General features: G+C 32.3%; 1 protein-coding gene across 3 annotated transcripts in view; it reads left to right on the top strand.

The window, feature by feature from the left end:
* The window catches only part of tmtc2b (transmembrane O-mannosyltransferase targeting cadherins 2b), a 190,355-nt gene that overhangs the window by 155,965 nt on the left and 16,918 nt on the right, over nucleotides 1–17,472 (top strand). For 2 of the 3 annotated variants that reach the window (XM_021467765.3, XM_068214883.2), the window contains exons 8-10: nucleotides 1,445–1,566; nucleotides 11,032–11,113; nucleotides 16,098–16,212. In XM_021467765.3, the coding sequence (XP_021323440.2) occupies nucleotides 1,445–1,566; nucleotides 11,032–11,113; nucleotides 16,098–16,212 (319 nt within the window). Of the gene's footprint in view, nucleotides 1–1,339; nucleotides 1,567–11,031; nucleotides 11,114–16,097; nucleotides 16,213–17,472 lie in introns of all 3 variants that reach the window. The other variant, XR_012393978.1, reaches the window with a different exon arrangement.

A 17,472-nucleotide genomic window follows, 5' to 3' on the forward strand; every position in this document is an offset into this window, starting at 1 on the left:
TCCTAACCTATTTCCTTTCACACATTTTTAATTTCTTTAGCTTCAGAGAATCTGTTTGTTGGTCTATATGTTGTTGTTGTTTTTTTTGTTTTTTTTTTGTATATTGTATATGTACAGTGTAGATGCTAAATCCATGTTATTTTAATTACAAGTAATTTCATAATATTTCATATGCTGATATATATATTTATATACTGTATATATTAGCTTACTGTATATGCTTCAATGATATATTTATATATTGAAGAGTATAAATATATGAAAGAGTTCAGATGCAAAAACCTCTAAATGCTGTCTAAAATTTCCATAAAAAATGAGCATTATTCTCATCCTCTGTTGGTTATGTTGAGTTATTTCAGTTGAATACCATGAAAAGACCTTATTCTTTGCCATAAAAGTGAAATCCTGAACCCAAGCACTGGAGCCTGATACATATGCTAATTTAAGAAGAAAATTTCAAATGGCATTTTGAAGTTTTTGCATCTGAACTCTTTATATACATCTATAAATTTTAATTTTTATAATATTTTAATATTGCCTACATATTATGTACAATGTTGCAAAATATGTAATTTTTTTAATGCTATTAATAATATTCTGAATACTAACAATGCAATTATGCTATTAATGCTTCTACAGTTGAAGTCAGAATTATTAGCCCCTCTTTTAATTTTTTTTCTTTTTAAAATATTTCTTAAAGGATGTTTAACAGAGCAAGGGAATTTTCACAATATGTCTGATAATATTTTCCTCCAGAGAAAGTCTTATTTGTTTTATTTAAGCTAGAATAAAAGCAGTTTTTAATTTTTTAAAAGCCATTTTAAGGACAAAATTATTAGCCCCTTTAAGAATTTTTTTTTCCCGATAGTCTACAGAACAAATCATCATTATACAATAACTTGCCTAATTACCCTAACCTGCCTAGTTTACCTAATTAACCTAGTTAAGCCTTTAAATGTCACTTTAAGCTGTATAGAAGTGTCTTGAAAAATATCTAGTAAAATATTATTTACTGTCATCATGGCAAAGATAAAATAAATCAGTTATTAGAGAGGAGTTATTAAAACTATGTTTAGAAATATGTTAAAAAATCTCCTCTCTGTTAAACAGAAATTGAGGAAAAAATAAACAGAGGGGCTAATAATTCAACTTCAGCTGTATACTTTATGCTCATTATTATATACTACAAATACTGTTAAATAAATCTAATCTAATGAAAAATAATCTCTTTAATAATTAATGCTTATCTTCTGGTCAGTAAGCAATAACCAGCTACATGTTGGTTTCACTCCAGTATCCAATTTCATGAAGTGTTGATTTTTTTGTGGTTTGTTTTCAGTTGACTGCCTTCATTTCTGCTGTGGGATGAAGCACGGCGCAGGGCTGGTTATGTGCTTCTTTAACTTCTGACCTGTTGACCTGACCTCTGTCTCGTGTCTCACAGGAGAGGCCTTCATGAGGCTGAACAAACTCACCGAGGCAGAACACTGGTATAAAGAGTCCCTCCGAGCCAAACCTGACCATATACCTGCACACCTCACATACGGCAAGCTCCTGGCTATGACGGTAAACAAACACAATAACCCACACTGAAAGAAAAAGCGCTTGAGTTGTTTAGCTATAAATATTTAGACACAGGTTTGCCAGTTTGAACCTTGGGAAATAAAATCCAGGAACTTTGCCTTGCTCAAAACCTTGCTGAAAATGAAATCATTATTTAACATCCTTTGTGTTGTTCTAAAACAGGGGTCACTAATCTCGGTCCAGGAGGGCCGGTGTCCCTGCAGGTTTTAGCTCTAACTTGCCTCAATACACTTGCCTGGGTGTTTCAAGTATATCTAGTAAGACCTTGATTAGCTTGTTCAGGTGTGTTTGATTAGGGTTGGAGCTAAAATCTGCAGGACACCGGCCCTCCAGGAACAAGTTTGGTGACCCCTGTTCTAAAACATTTGACTTGCAGTACTGAAAGCTAAATGCACCAGCTTGACTTGTAGGATGATGATGGCTCTACATACAGTTATTTAAATTACTGTAATCTGAGAGTTAAGAAATATAAATATTGAGTAAATTACCTTTAAAGCTATTCAGATGAAATGCTTAGCAATATTACTAATTATATATATATATATATATATATATATATATATATATATATATATATATATATATATATATATATATATATATATATATATATATATATATATATATATATATATATATACACACACACACACACACACACACATATATATTTGCTAATCTAAAGTCCCAAATATCTGGTCCAAAGTGCATTTTTATGGAAGATGTATTTTTTTGGGAGAATTTTTTATTAATTTCTGGACAGTCAAAAGTTTACACACATTTTCTTGGTATTTTTTTTCAGCTTTGCTCTTAAACTGTATAACTTTGGTCAAATGTTTTGGGTATCCTTCCACAAGCCTCTCACAATAGTTTGAAGGAATTTTGGCCCATTCTTCCTGACAGAATTGGTGCAACTGAGTTAGATTTGTTGGCCGTCTTGCTCGCACAAGCTTTTCAACTCTGCCCACAAATTTTCTATAGGATTGTGATCAGGGCTTTGTGATGGCCACTCCAAAACATTCACTCTGTTGTCCTTAAAGCACATTGTAACTAATTTGGCAGTATGCTTAGGGTCATGGTCTGTTTGAATGACCCATTTGTGGCCAAACTTTAATTTCCTGGCTGATATCTTGAGATGTTGCTTCAGTATTTCTACATAATGTTCTTTCCTCATGATGCCATCTATGCTGTGAAGTAGACCAGTCCCTCCTGCAGCAAAACAGCCCCACAACATGATGCTGCCACCCTAATATTTTATATTTAGAATGGTGTTGCTAGGCTTATAAGCTTTCCCTTTTTCCTCCAAATGTAACTCTGGTCATTATGGCCAAACAGTTCCATCTTAGTTCCATCAGACCACAGGACATGTCTTCAAAAATTATTATTTTTCCCAGTGTAATTTAGCAAATTGTAATCTGAATTTTTTTGATTCTGGCTTGTTGATTTTCTCATGTTGTCACACAAGGAAGCAGTGTGTTTGAGGTTTTCCTTAAATACTAGTCTAAATTTGTGCCTCCAATTAACTCAAATGTTGTCAATTAGCCAATGAGAAACTTCCAAAACCTTGACATCATCATCTGAGCTTTTTCAGATGCATAATAATCTTATTGTATGTAAACTTGACTTTCAAGAAAAGTTATAACAATTTCTCAAAAATATCTCTTTCAATATTCTGCTATTAAGCATAACAGAAACAAATTTGATAATCCTAACTTACCTAAAAGAGAAAAAGTTTAGTCGCATAACATCTGACTTTTTTTAAATGGTTATGTGCCTTTTTATACAGTATATGTAAACTTCTGGTTTCTACTGTATATGTATGTATGTGTATGCCTGACAGTTAAGGCTATATCTTTACTGTCACTTTTTATCATTTTATTGTATGCTTTTGCAGGTATATAAGTTTTAATAAGTCAACAGACTATCAAATTGCTGATTGTTCATCCAAAAGATGACAGAAGAGCTTTCTTTCATAAATTACTGTTGACCACATTGTAAAATCCCAAAAAACACTTGAATGTATTTTATAGATAGATAGATAGATAGATAGATAGATAGATAGATAGATAGATAGATAGATAGATAGATAGATAGATAGATAGATAGATAGATAGATAGATAGATAGATAGATAGATAGATAGATAGATAAATAGATAAATCTTTCTTTCTTACTCTTAGTTCTTAGCCTGCTTGTTTGGTGCACACAGGGTTTAAGCATTTTTTAAATGAATCACACTAACAGAGCAAGCACAAGAGTTTGTTTTAATTAAACCAAACCTGCCAAGTGTGAACACACCCTAAATGACCAATTAGTAGCTCGGTAAACATCCATGCCTGCTAGACAAATCACTTTTTGTCCGTTAAATACCCTTTAGTCATAATGAAGCATGAGCACACATTGGCTTTCTGCCTAAGACAGGAGACCATTATATAAAGAAACCGTTTTTATCCATAAATCTAAAGCGAGCAGAAGTCCCTTAAGACCAGACGCATTCTCGCTTTCTCTCTGATCTTGAAACTTAAAACTGAAAAAGCGAAGCTGCTAAAACTGAAGAGCGGATTTCTCGCACGTATGCCCTGCGTCTGAATTCGCTCAGCTGAAATCCGTGTGGACAGATATGAGAGAAGATGTGTTGGAAACGGCCGAGCGGAGCGTCTCGGGTTTACCTGTGTCTGTCTCCTTTTATTTCCATTGTGGCCATATGTTGGTCTTCAGGCCTGCTTCACCCACAGGCCACCAGCAGCTGATTAAAGAAAATACAGACTGTCTTCAATTACCATCTCTAAAGTTCAGCAGAGACAGTAAAAGAGGAATTGTTCTGAGCTTTACTTTTAATCTAGCGTGACAAGAAAATCAAAGGAGGAATGTGATGGACTCCATGCTAATCAGGAATATAGTTTAAAGGCTAAATTGACATAGTTTAGTTTCCTTATTTTGTTGTGAATGAATTGTCTGCGTATGTGTTTAAAAGAAAAAAAGTGATTTTCATATTCGTACTGTTGGAAATTCTTCAAGGTTCAGAACATATTTATAATTTTCTGATAGTAGAATAATATTCAGACAACTGTATTTATTAATAATAATAATAATTATTATTGCAGAATGAATCACATTTATCATGGTCTAAACGTGTAAAAACTCACAAAAATTTGTACACACATCAGAATTGGCGAAGATAAGTTTATTTATATAGCACATTTCATACACAGTGGCAATTCAAATTGCTTTACATATAAAGGACATAAATAAAAATTGAATTAAAATTATAAGAGACAGGTATAAGAAAATCAAAACAGATAATAAAAGTGATTCAAATCATATTAAAATGTGTTTAAACAGGTTATAAAAGAATGAAAGAAAAAAATCAGTTGGACTATGCACAGTGCTCATTCAGTAAAGACACAGCGAAACAGATGTGTTTTAAGTCTTAGTAGTAGTAGTTGTAATTTTAGTAGTAGTAGTAGTAGTAGTAGTAGTAGTAGTTGTTGTTGTAACAGTAGTAGTTGTACTTGTAGCTTTAGTAGTTCTAGTTGTAGTAGTAGAAGTAGCTGTTGTATCTGTAGTATTTGTAGTAGTATTAGTTGTTGAAGTTGTAGTTGTAACTGTAATAGTTGTACTTGTAGTAGTTGTTGTTGTAGTAATAGTTGTAGTTTTAGTAGTAGTAGTAGTAGTAGTTATATTAATAATAGCACTAGTTGTAGTATTTGTAACTTGTTGTAGTTGTTGTTGTTGAAGCTGTCGTAGTGGTTGTAACTGGTAGTTGTTTTAGTAGTAGTAGTTGTTGTAGCAGTAGTAGTTGTAGTTGTTGTGGCAGTAGTAGTTGTTGTTGAATTTGTTGTAGTTTTATACTTGTAGTAGTAGTAGTAGCTTTAGTAGTTGTTGTAGTAGTAGTAGTTCTAGTTGTTGTAGTAGTTGTAACTAGTAGTTGTACCTGCAGTAGTTGTTGAAGTTGTAGTAGTGGTTGTATCTAGTAGTTGTTGTAGCAGTAGTTGTAGTAATAGTAGTAGTTGTTGTTGTTGTTGTTGTAAATGTAGTAGTTGTACTTGTTGTAGTTGTTGTAGCAGTAGTAGTTGCTGTTGTTGTAACTGTAATATTTGGAGTAGTAATTGTTGTTATTGTTGAAGTTGTTGTAGTTGTAACTGTAGTACTTGTAGTAGTAGTTGTTGTTGTTGTAGCTTTAGTAGTTGTAGTTGTAATTGTAGTAGTTGACTTGTAGTAGTTGTTGTTGAAGTTGTAGTAGTGGTTGTAGCTAGTAGTTGTAGTTGTTGTTGTAAATGTAGTAGTTGTACCTGTAGTAGTTGTTGTTGTGAATGTAGTAGTTGTACATGTTGTTGTAGTAGTAGTTGTTGTTGTTTTAGCAGAAGCAGTAAAAATTGTTGTTGCTGTACTTGTAGTACTTGTAATAGTGGTAATAGTTGATGTTGTTGTACTTGTACTTGTAGTTGTAAAAGTAGATTTAGTATTAGCTTTTTTTATTATTATTTCATACGAAAAAATGAACTGTATTGTTTTTTTTAGACACTAATAATGTTCCTAAACGCTGGTGCAAGTAACACAAACTGTGTAATATTTTTATCAAATCATTATTATTTTAGAATGGTTTAGATTAACTTTAAATTTAATTTCTTTCAGTTTCTTCATTTCACGCAGCAGGTAGTAAATGCTTTGAGATGAAAGGATGCTGCCTCTGTTTTTCTCCATCTTTCTCTTTCTCTCTCAGTCATCTAAAACCCCAAGACAGGCTGTCCTCAAAAATCCCAATCGAGGGAGTCACCCCGCAACCAAAGAAAACAAGTAAACTACACAAGCATCCTGAATGAAGCCATTTGGAGAGGCCAAAACGAGTCAGTCCACCAGAGACAAAGTCGATCCATCATATATCCGCGCCGCTGTGATGAAACTCACTCCAGTGGAAACCAAATTCAAAAGCTGTTTTCTCAACTTCAGAGCCATATTGATTTTGAACAAAGTTTTCGCTCAAAGCTCTCAGGTGCTTTGCGGTTTCTGCTTGCTTAATGCAGAAACAGAGTAAAACATGGGTTTCCATAATCCTTTGGGTGTGAAAATAAAGCTCCTCAGGGGTAAAGAGGACTTGGACAGTGATTTGATCACTTTAATGACCTTCAGCAAACTTGAATGGATGAGGATTTGTTTGTTGGTTGCACTCAAGGTACTTAAAACTGTAGATAAGTAAATGTAAATACCATATTCAGCTGCTTCAGACATGTTGACATATCTGCCATTTTGAAATGGTCAACATGTCATCATTTATTTAAAATTATTTCTTGAAATCCCACTATTGTTGTTGAAATAATAGTGAAAGTATTACAGGTATTTACTAATTGGTTATTTCTAAGCATTGTTAGTTAGCATTGCGTGTCATGCTGTAATGTGTTAGTTTGGCAAAATCATTTGCTGAAGTCTATATATTGATATGCATTATCACGTTTTACAAATTAGACATAACTGTCCTTAAATGTTTTACATGTGTTTAAAATTAAAATTCATAATGTTTATTTGGCTAGCGCATACTGTTATTCTTTAGGTGGTCATTTAATCTGAGAGTTCTGAGTTTGTGGTGGCTGTCCTTATCTTTTGATAATGGATTGATGGAGTCAGCCACAATATACTTAACCATGCTCCTCTTACTGATATTATGCTGCTTGGGAATGTTGCCCAAAAAGAAATCTCCGCCCTCTACACCATATTCTGTTTACATGGCCAATCCAGACATACCATATATACTCTGGAAAAAAGTTGATTTTTTTCTGACTTAATATTACAATTTAATATTTATTATTATTATTATTATTATTATTATTATTATTATTATTATTATTATTGTTATTGTTATTGTTATTATTGTTGTTGTTATCATCATCATCATCATCATTATTATTATTATTATTATTATTATTATTATTATTATTATTATTATTAAAACATGCTGCAAAGCTTTTTTGAGTTGACTCTACTTTTAACCCAAGTACTGCACTTGACTCGATTCAAGTTGTGTCAACTTAAAAAGCTTTACAGCAAGTTGCCTTACAAATTGAGTCAACTTTTTTTTTACAGCGTAGTTTAAAATTACATAAAATTTAAATCAAAAACCAACATCAAAAGTTCTCAGCGCAGAGATTTTTTTTTTTTAAACCATAAAAAGCATAAACTACAATTAACGGATACTTATACAGTGTGAAAACATCATTACTATGAGAAATGAGCAATAAGGAAGAGTTTATCTTGTCAGCGTCACATTGTGCGCACATCATTTCCAGGTGGGGAACAGGGAAATCTTCTCGGTCAGGGGTCGAAGGACAGAGACATGATTAAACTCAGTCCTTTCCCCTGCTGTGCTGACCTTCCTTGACCTTTTCTGACCTCTTTCACAAACTCACAGGGTCACAGAGCCTGACAAAACTGACTTTTTGTGCGCATGCGTGCATGCATGCATGTTTTAGTGTATGTTTGTGTACACTCAGAGTTACAGGTCCCTACTTTGCATGTTTTGTTGTCCAATTTATTAATTTATTATTTCCATATACAGGTCAAAAGATTGGGGTCATGTTTTGATTCACGTTTTTTTGATAAGAAATTTATTCTGTTCATCAAGACAGCATTTATTAAATGTAAAAAAAAGTTGTTGAATTGTTAAATATTTATTTATTAAATATTCATCTATTACTTATTGTATGTAGTTTCAAGTGAAATTATTATCGATTTTATTACTATTATCATTAGTAATAATAATAATAATAATAATAATAGTTAATATTAGAGTGATTTCTGAAGGATCATGAGACTGAAGACTGGAGTAATGAAGTCGAAAATTTATCATTAAAATCACTGGAATAAATTATTAAATTAAATTATAATCTACTTTTGAACTTTTGTTATTTTAAAGTCCAAGAAGATTACTCAGTTTCAAAATTTTTACTGTATTTTTGATTAAATAAATGCAGCCTTGGTGAGCAGGATAAGCTTTTTTAAAACATTTTAAAAATCCTACTGACAGTCGATAATTTTCTCTCTCTCTCTCTCTCTCTCTCTCTCTCTCTCTCTCTCTCTCTCTCTCTCTCTCTCTCTCTCTCTCTCTCTCTCTCTCTCTCTCTCTCTCTCTCTCTCTCTCTCTCTATATATATATATATATATATATATATATATATATATATATATAAATTATCAATCAAAATACTGAAGAAATTAAAATTACATTAAAAAACAGTTTTTTAAATATATATATATATATATATATATATATATATATATATATATATATATATATATATATATATATATATATATATATATATATATATATATTTTTTTTTTTTTTTTTTTTTTTTTTACTGTTTTTAATGTCATTTATTTTCTTCAGAATTACAAAAACCTTGGTCCCCTCTTGGCCATAGTAGAGTAATGTCCCTCTTATTAACATAGACATGTGTTGTGTGATGGAGTTTTTCAGCTGCATTATTGAATTCTCTCATTTCCGCCATTAATCAGGCTCAGAATCGGCTCTCGAACACCTCAGAGACGTCGGAACAGCAGTGTGTCTGTTGTCTCTCTGATGTCATGCTCAGATTATGGGGTTGGGGGTGCGGCACAGGCATGTGTATGTGTGTGTGTTCAGAGGAAAGGGGGTGAAGCAGGATATTGCTTTAGAGTGATAACACAACCTCAGCGGAAGACACTGAGACGTGTTTTGTCAGGAACTTAAAGCTTATCGCTGTGCTAAATCTATATTTGATATAATAATAATAATAATAATAATAATAATAATAATAATAATAATAAATTGTAAACAAGGATCAAATCAAAATCAAAAGGTTAAGTTTAATAAAATTTAGTGTTAGTGAGATTTATTTATTTATTTAAGCAAAAAATGATTGAAAAAAAGGCAGTAAACACTGAAAAATAATTTAGCTTTAAAAAAATGTTCTGTTCATCAAAGAATCCTGTCACAGAAATGATAGCAGCACAAATATTACAGTACACAACTATTAAAATGATTTCAGAAAGTAATTTGGCTTTGAATATTGGAGTAATGATGCGAAAAAATCTGCTTGAATACTGAAATTCAACATAATGAATATAACGGTTATAACTGTTATTTAAACTTGTAATAATTCAGAAAAATACATATTTTTTCCGCTGTATTTTTTATCAAACGCTGTCCTCGTGCATATACGAGATTTTTTTTCAAAAGCATTAAGCACTTTTTTTTTAGAAACCCCTTTATCTGACCCTTTACTCCCCTTTGCATAGATTATGCAGGTCAAGTGTCCCATGAGACAGCTTTCTTTATTTCTTTCACAGTCTCGACATGGTGTAAGTTCACAAACATCCATGTCTAACATTAAACAGCACTGTCTTGGTATATTGTAGGCATCTCTGTGAGTGCAATGCATTGATTTAAAGTTACACTTCGCTGCGCTGGGGATTTAAATTATGAAGAATAAATACAAATATATCACTTTTTGCAGCTGGCCTACAGATAACGGCATGCATGGTTAATCAGGTGAATCATGGGTTTGATAATGCCTCTCAGACCACAGCCAAAATGATTTGTATCGAGATTTTTTTTCTTTTCTTTTTTTTTCATTATATGCACTACCAAGCAAAAAGTCACAAAAGTTAGGAGTTGTTAATGTTTTCTTTTTAAGAAGTTTCTTCTACTCACCAAGGCTGCATTATGTGTACAAAATTACAATCAAAACAGTAGTAGTTGTAATATTACTTCAGGCAAAAATGGACTACAGTATATACAGTGTGTTTTAAACATATTTTTAAGTGTAATTATTACCGATTCAAACCTGAATTTTCAGTATCTCATGATCCTTCAGTAATCATTTATATATTTTGTATTGCAATATTTTGCTGGAAAATATATATATATATATATATATATATATATATATATATATATATATATATATTGTTTTTGTTTTTTTCACTATAAAAAATGCTTGCCTAATTAATATGCTTGAAAGGGTTAAAATAATAACAAATAAACTTAATATATTCAATACAATACCACATTTCTGTTCTTGTAATCATTACTCTTAATTACTGAAATATGTCTATTTATTCTTGTATGTAAGTAACTGTATATAAGAACTAAATTCCATGCAAATCTCATTGCAATAAAAAAAAATCCTATTTTAGTTTGTGCTATAAGGCTATAGTGCAAAAATGTTTTCGATGTTTGTGCCAGAGCCCTGTTAAATTTTTAAAGTGAACACAAGGAAAACCTCATGGAGTTATTCATGCAGTCCAACTGTGCAATTATAGCAGCATAAGGCACTGGAATTCCTGAACGCATTTCCTGCTGCTCCAGTGAACATTATACATCAGGTCAAAGTTCAGAAATGAAAAATGAAAGATTCCGTGAAAACCTCACCCTGAAGAGATTCCTTATACGCCGTGTTTGTTTTCATTTCAGGGTCAAAAAACGGAAGCAGAGAAGTTCTTTCTCAAGGCGATTGAGCTGGACCCTACTAAAGGAAACTGCTACATGCATTATGGTTAGTAATGCTTTATTAACAAAATATTAACAAAAAAAAATAAGATGCTTGGATTTGTTTTTCTGATATTAGAAATTGCTTCTTTTTTACCATTTCAAAATGTTGTGGTAATTTAGTTCAAATTGTAGATCTGGAGACTTTCTGACCCTAAAACCTGACTAACTTTTGTAATTCTCCAGCTGTAATTCTTGGAGGTTACTGGGTCACTCAAACTGTCCTCCTAACAGTGATAAAGATAGACAAAGATCCTCTTCCTGGCTGATTCATAACACCGAGGAATTTGGAATTGCTTCATTATTGTCCTGCGTTTTTAGTTTTGCTGTTTTTCTTATAGCCAATACCCATTTTGTGAAGCTCAACAAGCTTTTCCTGCAAAATCACAGGCTTCTTTTTGATCTTACCTATTTGTAGTGAATGACAGAGTGAGTTTCAAATTAAAGACTAAAGTATACACGAGACATTTCACTCGTGTAATTTTGAATGGGGAAAAGTGCAACGATCGATATGGAGAATGAAGCCCTGCATACTAGTACTGGAGCCGATCAGTAATCGATATAGACTAATATTTCTGTGGGTAAAAGCTCGAAACAGACGTGTGCTTATACGACAGTTTGGTGGTCAACAAACACACTGGTATCTCAGGGAATAATTGTTTTACAGACATAAGAAATATGTCCAAATAAAGCTTGAAAGTTTTAAACTTTCTACTTTTAAATAAACCAAGTGCACTGGTTTTTTTAAATCTGTAATTAGTATGAAACCAACAAGAGGTATAGTCCATGTTGTCAAACGCACATCTCATGACAGTAACTACTCAAACGCCCACAAACTTGTAAACAAAAAGTCACTTTGATTTCTGGTGGAGATTCACCATCAAAACCAATTTGTGGATTACTTCAGATGAGCATCGTGATCAGACAATCATTATCCAGAGGATGATAATATGTAGAACGTCCATGAATGAGGTTGGTGTCGTGATCTCGTTGTTTTCGAGTGCGCATAAGCTCAGGCAACCTCAAAACATGCAGTTGATTCATTGAGTCATTTTGTTTGATTCGGTCATTTATAAACGAAACTAAAGAGACAGTTGTTGTTTAATTTTATTGATGATTCCAAATATGTAATGTAATCATAAGCTTGGCAAACAGTTTGAAAGAAATTGATGTTTCCCCTTTCAGACAGAATGCCCGAGCATAAAAAGATGGCCATTGAGTGAAACGACTTGCCTTAAAGGGACTTTGGTTTCAATCCTCATATTGATAGACATTATTTTAGATATTAAATGTGATATAAATGTGTTTTTAGCAGTGTTGGGCATGTTAGTTAAAAAAAAAAAAAGTAATTAGTTACTAGTTACTTTTCACAAATAATAATGAATTAACTGAGTTACATCATTAGAAAAGTAACTAATAACCAGGGAGAGTAACCATTGCATTACTTTTACTATTGTCAAAAAGTTTATGAAGTGTATGTTGAATAAATGTGCACTAAACTAAATAAATTATTATTATAAAACAATATTTTCTATTCTATAATGCCATTTCTATGACAATGTGAGAGACACCTACCAAATGTAATATTTTTTTGTAAATATTATCATTTTTATAGTGGAACAATTAAACATAATAGATGGTTTAGAATGTTTAATGTTTACCACAACTGGCCAGATAACATGTCTAACAACTTTGCGGTTGAAATACAAAAGTTGGCTATTAAATAAGATATTACAGCCTGTTTCTTTTAGCAAAATGTTCATTCAGGTTTTAATCAAGGTAAAACTATAGTAAATTGCTTTAGCATCTACCATTATCACTGCTGAGTCCACACTCTTTCACACTGACACTGTATGTTCAGATCCTGCCTTCATTCACGGCAAGCTGAGGATATAGAAATGTGATTGTAAAGTACTTCATCAAAATATACTTACATGAGTGACTACTGTTGATCATTTCTGTGTGTCAGAACAATACTGAACTAGCTTTAGTTGCTTTAATGCATTGGCTTCATCTACCGCTTTGAAAGCACCACCTGTGTTTTTAGCCAATCATCAGTTATGTGGTTGTCCCACCCCTACACACCTGGCAATATTCATCAGTTATGTGCTCCATTCACAGACACCAGAGCAGACAGAATCAGATGAAAACCGTGTCAGGGAGCTCAGTTGCAATCTATATCAATTATAAAGTGTCACATTTATTGTCAGTAATGATAATAGCATTGTAATGAGGAAGCAGTCATTAATTTGAATACTACTTACTTAAAAAAAGTCAGTTAGTAATGATGTTTATTTATAACGCCCTTATTCCCATCACTGGTTTCTAGTCATACAAGTGTACGAAAAATGGACTATCATTGGGAATAAACTTCAAAAATGTTTTATTAATGTAAATTCATAGGGCTGCCAATAATTATGCACACGTTTAAAATATATTTACATAACTAGAGCACAGATTTTTGTTTTGTTAATATTTTAAGCAAACCGTTTAAATGGTTGAACAAAAAATAAAGAAACCCTTTTTTACAGAGCCTTGTAAGGTTTCACATTGGCCATAATTGTTCTCATTTAGCTCTTTAGCTGACATTAGTCTTGTAATTGAGGTTGCGTTTGTAGGCCGTTTCGCAGTAAGATGGATGGTGTCGTGCAGGGAGTCATTGTTTCTTTGTTATCTGAAGCGTACCTGGTATACAGATGTTATTCCTGTGAGACCAAGCCACCCACGCCTCAGCGAGCAGACAGAGAGAGAATAAAGCCTTATTTCTCCAAGGAAAACTGCCGAGCTTTCATGTGTGTCCTCGTGAATGTGATTTTAGTTAAATTATAGCCTACAGCCATTTTGTACAACTTAAAGTTTATTTATAAGAGCTCTTTTTACTTTCCAGGGATTGTCCCTGATATAGTTTTTACCACTTTTTTATTTTGACTTGGCTTGTTTATGCAAAAGAAAAAGCAAAGGTAAATGTGCCTTTGTTAATCTTACATTTGTGACAATTTTTTTTTTTTGCGATTGTGTGTTAACTTCTTGAGATTTGGAATCTCCATAACTTCAATACTGAAAAGGTTTCTAGCAATTCTAAGGGGGGAAATGTCAGAATTGCACTATATATAATACCTAAAATACTGTAGTTTTTTTTTTCTCTGTTCATTTGATCCTATTCCACTTTGATCTTATTATGAATTTTATATTCTCAATCTCAAAATTGTGAGAAAAAAGTTGAATATAATCTTGAAATTGTAAGAAAAAGGTTTAATTTAGCTTTTTCAATCTGTGGCTTTGGACACTGGTTTTCTTGGTCTTTAACAAATGTCTGTTGAATCATCATTTTTATTAACCCTATGAAAAATGGCAAACATTAACTGTCAAAATTTAAAATATGACATCCACAATTTTGAAACATCTTAAAATGGTTTCTTATCATTAAAACCTTTAGCATTCTGTCACTCAATTTTGTATTCATACTGTTTCTGTTTTTATATATTTTCAGTTAAAATAGCAATTAATAATAGTAATATTTATATGCATGTTTTGTGTTTTTAAATTAATAGTATTTAATAGGATTCTGCTTCCTGTCATTAGTTATTTTATTTTATATTATTTTATTTTACTTTATTTTTTCTCAGATCCTAAATTTTCAAAGTTGACCTGTTCCCTAGACGTTTTCAGGTATGGATTCAGTCCAGAAATACTGCATCACTGCCTAACCCCAACAATCTGTTTTCCAGTCAAACGCTGCCAAGGCATCTGCGTAATATAATTTAGTACGTGTCTGATCAGACATCTTCAGAACATGTACTATCCAGAGGCCATAAGGATGATCTTGTATTTCCTTCTATTGTTCTCTGGTGCACAACCACTGCACTGGAGAAACGAGAATTCTTCTTCCTCTTTTCCATTTAGCATGGCTAAGGCCACTGTCATTTACCAAAGGGAGAAAGATACTGTAATTATTTGCTTTGTTACAAGTTTTGCAGATTTGCTTCATGAAATTGTGACAGAACATAATATTTAATATTTTAACATAAAAAACATTAAAATAATTGCTTCTGGATTGTGCATTTTTTTCTATCATCAACCAATTTTAATCACAGCAAAATAGTCTAAAACTCTAAAGAGATGATTCAGCTGCACTTTCAGTAGCATTTCCATTTCAGTCACAACACATTAGACTGAAATTAATAGTGAAAAAAGTTGTTTCAGCTTGCATTTTCTTACAAGATTAATGCAATTTTCTTTTTAACACCCTAATAAGGGTAAATTAATTGGAAAAATACTTGCAAAACTGCACTTGCAAAAATACTTGCTGAACTGCACTTTAAGGCACTTTATTTTTTTTTTCATCATCAACCAATTTTAATCACAGTAAAATGGACTCAAACTTTTAAAAGTTGATCCAGCTGCACTTTCACTAACTTTACATTTCAGTCACAACAAAATAGACTGAAAATAATGATGAAAAAGTTGTTTTAACTTGCATTTCTTTTATGTTTTACGTTTTTAACACCCAATTAATTGGAAAATTAATTGGGTGTTAAATTAATTAATTGAAAATTAATTGTGACAATTAATTGGAAAAACACTTTAGGAACTGCACTTTAAACCACTTTATTGGAGAAAAAAAAGAAGTTTGCGCAACCGTTTCGCCAAATAGCAACAAGCTGTTTCTTCCACTTCAGTCTTGACCGATGCCTCTAGCAAAGTAACTGCAGAGGTTTCAGATCCCAGTCGGTCTCTCTTTCCGCAACCTTACAGGAGTAAGCATTTAATTTGTCACGGAAACATGCCTATCGGAGAAATCTCAATTGGACAAATGGTCTGTCAGATGGTTCGCGCAGCGTACAGCACCCTTGCTGTCTCATGTTTCACAGAATCATGGAGAGGGCAGACCAAACTATCCGTCCTACAGCCAAGGGAAATATTTCACATTTGTCTTACCGAGGGAGTAAAAGCAAATATAAAATGAAATTTCCCCCCTTTTGCCTCCCTAGGTCAGTTTTTGCTGGAGGAATCGCGGCTTTTGGAGGCCGCTGAAATGGCAGAGAAAGCCGCGCAGCTGGACACTGAAGAATTTGATGTGGTTTTCAGTGCAGCTCACATGCTCAGGTGAGGAGGACATGCAAGAATGTGTTTTTTTTTTTTTTTTTTACTATAAATAAATAGCCATATTTCTATATGAGGCATAAATGTTTCATGTAGCAAACAGCAGCCATATTGGTTCTTAACAGGTAGTTTGCAACACAAAAATGTGACTATTGACCTTATTCTTCAATGCGAAAGTGTGATTGTTTTAGAACTTACGATTGAGGTACCTATGGTAAAAATGACTACGAATAATTAACGGCCAAAAAATATGTCAATCTGCTTGCTCTACAAACAAGTGTGTTCATGACAATACAGACAAAACAGATTAATATAATAAAAAATATCAGTTTGCAAAATCAAGCAGCATAACAAGTTTTTAACTTCTAAAAATTAATGGAAGTGAATGAGACCGGAAGTCTCGAACCAAAAGGATTCAAATGGCTGTGCCCGCTCATATACAAAGAATAAGGTTAATAGAGAAGAGGATTACTTTTTCAGCATATTAAAATGTATTTATTTATTTTGTTGCTTTAATTAAGTAGCCAAATTTCTAGATGAAGCATTGAAGCATGCAGTTTGCAACCCAAAAATGTGACTATAGAGAGCAGCAGATAACTTTTTTAAGCAGATTAAAATTTATATATTTATTTTGTTGCTCTAAATAAGTAGCCAAATTTCTAAATGAAGCATACATGTTTCCAGTAGCAAACTGAAGCCATATTGGTTCTCAACTGGTAGTGTGCAACCCAAAAAAGTGTGACTATAGAGAGCAGCAGATAACTTTTTAGAAGATTATTTTGTTTATTTATTTATTTTTACCTATAATTAGGTAGCCATATTCCTAGATGAATCATAAATGTTTCCTGTAGCAAGCATAAGCTATATTGGTTTTCAACTGATAGCGAGCAACCCAAAAATTTGACTATAGAGAAGCAGACAAAGTTTTTAGAGAACATTAAATATATTTAAAGACCAAAATTTATATATATATATATATATATATATATATATATATATATATATATATATATATATATATATATATATATATATATATACTTGCCTTGACTTTGCAGGAAATGGACCCATGATTCATTTGATACCAGACAAAATAAGTGCATTTGGCAGATAATCCCACTCCAAAACCTTCAAACAAGTCTCTCTCAGGCCTTCACAAAGTTTATACACTGTAAAAATAAATTATTGTTGCCTATTTTATTTGTTTGTTTTGTTTTATCAAATGAACTTTTCTAGCCATCTCAACTTACAGCAATCAAACTG

Source organism: Danio rerio, chromosome 18, assembly GCF_049306965.1.
Source record: "Danio rerio strain Tuebingen ecotype United States chromosome 18, GRCz12tu, whole genome shotgun sequence".
Taxonomy (NCBI): domain Eukaryota; kingdom Metazoa; phylum Chordata; class Actinopteri; order Cypriniformes; family Danionidae; genus Danio; species Danio rerio.